The sequence below is a fragment of the Benincasa hispida genome, chromosome 11 (genome assembly GCF_027475165.1).
Source record: "Benincasa hispida cultivar pf3 chromosome 11, pf3_genome.v1.1, whole genome shotgun sequence".
Classification (NCBI taxonomy): Eukaryota; Viridiplantae; Streptophyta; class Magnoliopsida; order Cucurbitales; family Cucurbitaceae; genus Benincasa; species Benincasa hispida.
The window spans coordinates 86,702,148-86,710,295 of record NC_143488.1 but is presented as its reverse complement, the minus strand read 5'-3'; the positions used below and the strand labels follow the sequence as shown (position 1 = coordinate 86,710,295).

Genomic DNA, 8,148 nt, shown 5'->3' with positions numbered 1-8,148 from the left:
TCAAGACTTGCTGAATCCAATGCCACGTTTATTAGAAATTTTATTTCCTGAGGACAAAATCTTGTCGAGATCATTTATGCCAGAGTTGAGCATTTGAACAGATTTCGACATAGTTTCAAGATCAACCTTGGCATCTTACAAACCCCACATTCACGACACTTGAAGTTTCTTTCTTGAACACCCTGACCACCACTACCTCCTTTGTCACTTTCTATCTTCTTGACGAATTGATTTGTCGGCCTTGAGATATGATTATCGTTGGTGTTATTCAAGTCTTTGACAAGAGGGGAAACATAATGGCTTTACCGAATTGTTTTTCCAATAGCAATATATATCCAGTTTTCGTCCATATGTTTGATTTTGCTTATCGAGCTATCATCATTTATAGAAGACGGTAGAGCAATTCCTTTAAGCTTCTTTTCGGCTTTATCATCCAAAGTCATTTCAAATGTTCGAAGAGATTCAAACATTTCATCAACTTTCGTGGTGCTAATATCATGGGATTTTTCAATAGCAGTAATCTTCATATTGAACCTTTTAGGTAATGAGCATAAAAAAGTTTGCTAACAAGTTTTTCTTCAGAATTTTTTTCTCCGAGAGCAAATGATTCATTAGCAATATCTAGAAGTCGCACATTGAGTTTTGCAACACACTCAACATCACACATTTTAAGAGATTCGAATTCAGTTGTCAAGAGCTGCAACCTTGACATCTTTACTTTTGAGGTTCCTTCATGAGCCATAACTAGAATCTCCTAAGCTTCTTGAGCATAAACACATGTATTGATTAACCTAAAAATGTTTTGATAAACACCAGAAGATAACATTTAAAGCTCGTGAGTTTTCTAGAAGCTTGATCTTCATCCTCTGTCCAGTACTTTTCAGGCTTTTGATTGATAACTCCATCTTTGTCAGTAATTGTTGGATGTGACCATCCATTAAGAATCGCCTTGGAAGACCTGCCAATAAATTTAAAAAAGGTAGTCATTTTGGCCTTCCAATACAAGTTGTTCATCAAATCTTGGACTGGAGGACGTGTTGTAGATCCACCTTCGTTGATCGAATCCATTGAATACTTAATGAACAAACAATCAACCGATTATGATGCCAATTTAAAATAGATGAATCACAAATAAAGCACTAGCTAGGAAAAATGTTACTGACAATAGTAAAGACAAAAGGTAGAAGAGTAATAAGAAGAGAGGAAGAACACATAAACTTGTTAACCTAGTTTGGTACAACCACACCTACATCTGGGAGGATTTGCGCTTAGGTGAAAAGAGATCCACCAGAATGTAACTCACTTTTACAACATTCACTTCAACTAAGATATCAGTTTACGCATAACTAAATGCTAGGAGCAAGTCAGACTCCCTCTAATTTTGAGACTACTTCAAATGAGTCTGCAGATTCAGATTCCCCACAAATCTGATGCTACCGCAACAATTCACCATCTTTTCACTTGCTAGTTGTAAGATTCCCCCAACTAGCACTTCTTTGTAATAAGAGGATATAATAACTTAGACATATCAAACTTTAAGGAAAAGGAATCTTCTGTTCGATTCAGTAAGCCACTTCAAGGTATTCAGTAGAGGACACCATATAAAACACATTATTTGGCTTGTCCTAAACCCTAGAGACGAACACCTCTAAATACAATCAACAAAAGGCAAGGAATAACCCAACACCGACAAGAACACAAATAAGGAAATAATCATATCAGCAAATCTGCAATCGATAAGGAAAGAAAACTAGCACCAAATATATACAAAAAATTCAGAGACAAAATAACCAACAACATAAATAAAAAAACAAATTATTTGCCAATCAAAATGATAACATAGACTTGACTCTTCATTCTTGGTGGGCAATCTTTGAACATTAATTTAATTTAAAATGAAAAGAACAGTGTTTATCATAATTAAGCATCATTTATTTTCTTTCACCATAAATTAAATAAGTCCTGAACGAATATGATTTACAAATCCATCCTCCATTTATTCATATTTCATCTCCTCCATGAACTCATGAGGAAGACATTATTAGAAACATAAAAGGCTTAGAAAAGTACACACATATATAAGAGCCACACACCATATGGAGGGCCCTTTTTACGATTTAATATTTGTTGGTTTTATTCTTTAGACAGATAAAGCTTTGGTAGTGCTCCATGGATACCACATAAAAGTATTATCACATTTGTTGGCATTCAAAGGGCAGTCCTCAAAAGCCGTAGCATTCCAATTGTAACAAAGAGTTATTTCATGCAATTGTTCAACTCCACTCCAATAGTTGTAGTTGCATCGAACGGCTGGGGTTTTTCCAGTCTTTGCACTTATTGCTGCATAAATTTGAGCCCTCGAGTAAAGTTGCCCATTAGGTGTAATTTGGCTCTTCCCAAGAATAAACGACAAATTATTTTCAATATATTTGTCCATTGTAAAACTGAAATATTCTTCTTGGTCAAATAAAATGCTCTCAGTACAAGTTCCATGTTTATCCCACTCGTGTCCCCATAGCCATTGGTTTTTTCCTGTGACAACATTTGGCCATATTTCACTAATTCCAGGTTGGAGTATGCTAATCTGGATGATCAATAAGAAAATTTTTAGTTATATATATCTTAATATCTCAATCGTTGTCTATTGGTCTCTTTAGAATGAAAGAAATAACCTTACTATCAGGAATACCAACAACAACAATGTGCATATGTGGAAATTTGTTAGAAATTTGTTGATCTTTGATCATACAGGTCAAAGCATTATTTTACAAATTACATCTCTCCATCTATTGCTTTGAACTTATCACTTATCATGTTTATTTGGGCTTTTTGAACTACTCTAATATCATATTAGATAAGTATGAGGTTCCATCTCAAAACCAGTTGATAATAAAAGAAGTAACTTGTGTATCTTATAAAAATTATGAAATTGACTAAACTTTTCATATAAAACAACCTTAAAATTACTATGTCATCACTCGAAAAGAATATGATTTTTTTGTTGATGGACAAATTGAATTTTTGCTAATAGATTAGATTTCACATATTAAATATCATTTGAGTTGTATATCTACACTTCTATATATATGTTAAAAAAAACAATAATTTAACAATATTTCTAATGTTTGATTAGTGAAGCTTTGAATAATAATTGGGAACATATTTATTTTACCTGGTTTACATCGAAGGGACTACCGAAACAATGGGTTTGGGCACCGCTGTATAGGCTAGGCCACATGCCATGGATACTGAATCTATTATCTGGGTCTTGGAAACAATAAGGATAAGGCTTCTTCCAATCTGTACACGTGGCAGGTTGCCATTGGATTACAACTTGCAAGTAGTCATAGTCATTGACCCCCTCACAACAACTGACTATCATCACCAACATACTCAAAATTAACCCAATTTCTTTCTTCTCCATTTTTGAATGTTTTGATGAATATTTGATAGCTCAATTTTTTGTGAATGAACTACTAGAGGAAGGGTATTTATAATAGATCTAATTTGTCATTTTCTTTCTTTCTTTTATTTTTTATTTTTTATTTTTTATTTTTTTGGAAAGAATTCTAATTTGTCCTTTTTAAATTTAAAATATTTGCAATGAGTTCATTGTTATCTTGAATAAGTTTATAATTAATATGAATGAACGAAAAGTATATGCATCTTTAGTTGGATTTTTGTTAATGCCAAAGAGAATTTAGTTAAGTGATAATTGATATGACCTTCTATTCTAGAGGTGAAATTTTCGATCTTCCATTTTCACAATTTTTATACTAAAAAAAATTGAATTTTTATAAATATATATATGATCAATGATAAGCCAAGAATGTAGCATGTGTGCAATAAAATGTCCACGTGATAAAATTTGGAAGGGGTTGACAAAATGAGTTGTATATGTGGAGAGATAAGACTCCCATCCTATCTTAGGGACACAATTTTAAGAAAAACTCTAAGATATTCTTTATTATCTATAAACTTATTTACTTTTCACTTCCAATCATTCATATAAGAAATCGTACCTGAGATAATTCGAAATAATATTGTAAGAAAGTATTTACTGTATTTGTGAATTCTTTTTGTAACTTGCAATATATATGGCATCAAATGACTGGCATTCTAGTATCTCTATCAATGATAAGGACCATGTTAATTGGAATCTAAATTCAAGTGGAATCTTCATTATCAAATCTCTCAAAAATCACATTGTGAATATTAGAAATTTAACCCCTGTCAAATCCCTTCGAGGACATTCGATAAAATTGGAACGATACAAAATGAGAATTAATATCTAAGTATGTAATAAATTCTTGAAGTGTAAACCATAATAATAATAAAAAATCTGATTTAAAGAATTGAAAATTAGGTCTATATCAAAACCTAATTTAACAATACTTCATTGAATAAGGTAGAATATATCAAAACCTATCAACTTACGTGTCATTCAATTACCAATTGATTTTTTATTTTATTTTATTTTTTTGTCTTTAGTTTCTTTAAAGACAAATATGTTTCGTAGTCAATTGAGTTTTCTATTTCTTCAACTTTTTTTCAATTTTAAAATGTTTTTATTAAAATGTTTTTATTAAAATGTTTTTATTAAAATGTTTAAGAAAATAAAAAAAAAAAATCGTTCAATTTTTTAATAAGTTTTGCTTATGATGGATAGAAACCGGAAAATTTTGGGTTGTCCAGTGATATGTACCTGGGTTCAAACCCCAGCCCTTGTAACTTTTTTACACTTTTATTTTTATTTTGATATTTTCAAAATATTTTTCACTCATTTACATGAAGCTGAACGATAAATAATGTCGAAAATATATTCTTTTTTTACACTTTACTTGGATATTAATTCTCATTTTTAATTTAAAAAATATCTCAATGTTCTTTTTTTTAAATAATTTCAAAACTCAAAAGTCAAAATAATTATAAAATACGAGTAAAGTTATAATTCTTTTAAGAAATTTAAAAATCGCAATTAGATATGTCCAACTTCCCTGTGGGATTCCGCCTGATTTAAGCGAGAACGGGGATGGGGAATACATTCCTCGTGCACATCCTTGCCTCCATCCCGTTCTCCATCTCCACTTCGGTTATCCTTTATTTATTTATTTAATATAATTATTTAAGAAAAATTATTATCAATAGAAAAATCTCAAAAATATTTAGACTTTATAGCAAAAATTCCAAAAAGTGCTTTGTACTTTTGAAATTTTTTGCCATAAAGTATAAATATTTTTTATTTTTAAAAAGATCCAATTATTTAATGTTACGTTATTATTATTATATAAATATTACATTTAAATTTCAAGTTTGATTATTTATTGGTCAACATAATGAATATGTTTAAATTGAATATTTACATTTATAATATATGTGTGAATAATTTGATTTATACTTATTTCTTTCTACTAAAAAAGTTATTAGTTTTTGTACGCCAAAATTTGAGTAATTTATCTTTAGATTTTAATTGTTGTTTAAAAAAAACCATAATAAACAATTTAGTGATAGTGTAAATTATTAAATTTGTCCAAAAAATTCACCGCAGAGAACTTGATCCCCATGAATTCTCCGTTGGGAATCCCCACCTCGATCCCCATGAAAAATTTCACGAAAATGGAGAATGAAATAGAGTGTGGGGATTAGGATGTAGAATGACATCCTTGACCCTATCTCATTCCGTGAACATCCTTAACCACAACTTTCATGTGAGTGATTTTTTTGGTAAAGAACACAACATAACATCCAATTGAAGGATTACATATTTTTTTCAAAATATGTTACTATTTGAATTACTACAAATTGTGTAAATATGTGGTTTTCTTATAAACATAAAAAAACACAAAAAAAATTAAGAATTATTTTTCTTCTAATTCTCATTTCGCTAATTTTCATCTTTTATATATATAATTACTCACACATTGTAGTGTCTGTCGAGTCTTTTAATTGAAGTGTTGCACTTGCAGTCACAAAAGTTGTTCATGACACCTTGATCGTCATAAAAAAATAACGTGGATTTGTTGAGTTCAAATTAATTGTTATCATTATTTTCTTATTATATTATAAACCTCCCTTGTAAAAATGAACTATTTTCTTATATTTTGTTGATATTTTTATTTTGTTATTTTTACTCATTTTATTTGTGATTAATAAATGTATTTAAAATATTGATGTTGTTTTATCAAAGTAAATTTTTTAAACAAATTCAAATAAGGATATAATTTTATAGTCATAACTATTAGATGATAATTAATTGTAAATATAGTTTGATTTTGTTTTTATAAAAAATTGAAGTATAAAAGTCACAGAAAAAATTATTGTTAAAAAATAGAAAAAAAAACACAATTATCGACCATAATTTTTTAAATTTGACAAAATAAACTCAGCTTAGTGGTAATTAGCATTATCTTTTACCTTAGAGGTGGGAGATTAAATCCCACATTTTCTTAATTGTAGTATTAAAAAAATTTGTTTCAATTATCAACCTCGTTTGAAAGTATGCCTATTTGTAGGCCACCCAAGGAAACGAGAGATGTGTACTTCTTTGATCCAAATGAAAATAAAATGTTTGTATCGACAAACACTAGGAGGAAGACCACATGAGGGACCAGAAACCACGAAGCAAGATAGTTTTAAGAAAAATTTATGAAAATACTACTGAATCTTCAACAAAAGTTGTCGAAGAGACTAGTATATCAACAAGAGTTGTTGATATCGGTTCGTCTAGTCAAATTAATCCATCTCAAGAGTTGAGATTGCCTCGATGCAGTGGGAGGATTGTGAACTCACTTGTTCGCTATGTGAATTTAACAGAAGCCTAAAACATCATTAATGATGATGTTGAGGATCCGTTGTCTTACAAGAAGACAATTGAAGATGTTGATAAAAAGGAATGGATTAAGGTTGTGAATCTACAAATGGAGTCTATGTACTCCAATTCTGTCTGTGAACTTGTAGACTAAACTGATAGGGTAAAACCTATAGGTTACAAGTGGATCTACAAGAGGAAAAAAAGTGTAGATGGAAAGAAGCAAACCTTCAAGGCTAGATTAGTAGCAAAGTGTTATACCCAAGTTGAGGAGGTGAACTATGAAGAAATGTTCTCTCCTGTTGCAGTAATAAAATCTATATGGATTATCTTGTCTATTGTCACATATTATGACGATGAGATATGGAAAATGGACGTCAAAACTGCCTTTTCGAATGGTAATCTTGAAGGGATAATCTATATGACTCAACCAGCAGGATTCATAGTATAGGGTCAAAAGCAAAAAATTTGTAAGCTCAATCAGTCCATCTATGGATTGAAACAAGCATCTAGATCTTGGAACACGACGTTTGACGTTGCAGTCAAAACCTATGGTTTTAATCAAAATGTTGATGAACCTTGTGTTTACAAGAAGATCATTAACAGTTCAGTAGCTTTCTTGGTATTGTATGCATATTATCCTACTCATTTAGAACCCACGAGATTTAAGGGATTAACCCGAATACCAAGTTTCTTCATTAAAAGAAAATAATTACAATAAGAAAAACAATATTTGGAATTTACAAATGTTAACATCTATTAAGAGGAAAAAAACATGGAGATGAATAGAAAAAACAACGTTAAGTCTAGATATTTTCAAAGTCAAAAGAAACACTTAATGGTCCATCAATTCTGTTGATTTTCTCCCCAGGAGATTCAAAGAAGTCCGCAACATCCAAATTTGTTATATGAGATGGGTCAAATATGTCATTATCCTGGTATGCAAAATTTTCTTTAACATTTTTCATTTTTTCCTTCAAGGATGCTTGATAGAGATCAACTAAGTGTTTTAACGTACAACAGGTATGTGACCAATGTTCAGTCATTCCGCATAAAATGCATTTATTTTCAACACTTTTGAGCTCTTATCTTGTGGAGCTTTTCCTGTGTGATAATCATTTTGTGTGGTTTTTTTTTTAAAAAAAAAAAAATTGAATGATTAAAACGACCAAATGAAAATAATAATTATTTCTTCCTCTGCCATGATCACAACCTCAACCATGACCATGACCATGATTATTGTTAAAATTCACAGCATTCACTTCAGGAATGGTGTCGTTCCAATTGGTCGAGATTGATGATTTTTCATCAATAACTTGTTATTTTATTCGGCCACGAGA

At 30.4% G+C, this 8,148-nt stretch overlaps 1 protein-coding gene across 1 annotated transcript; it reads right to left on the bottom strand.

The window, feature by feature from the left end:
* Positions 1 to 1,973: 1,973 nt before the first annotated feature.
* LOC120090257 (ribonuclease MC-like) lies at positions 1,974 to 3,459 on the bottom strand. Its single transcript, XM_039047816.2, has 2 exons — positions 3,173 to 3,459; positions 1,974 to 2,584 (listed from the first exon to the last, which is right to left on the bottom strand). Exons 1-2 carry the CDS (start codon positions 3,422 to 3,424, stop codon positions 2,141 to 2,143), a joined length of 696 nt encoding a protein of 231 aa, XP_038903744.1. The 5' UTR covers positions 3,425 to 3,459; the 3' UTR covers positions 1,974 to 2,140.
* Between the last annotated feature and the right edge of the window lie 4,689 nt (positions 3,460 to 8,148).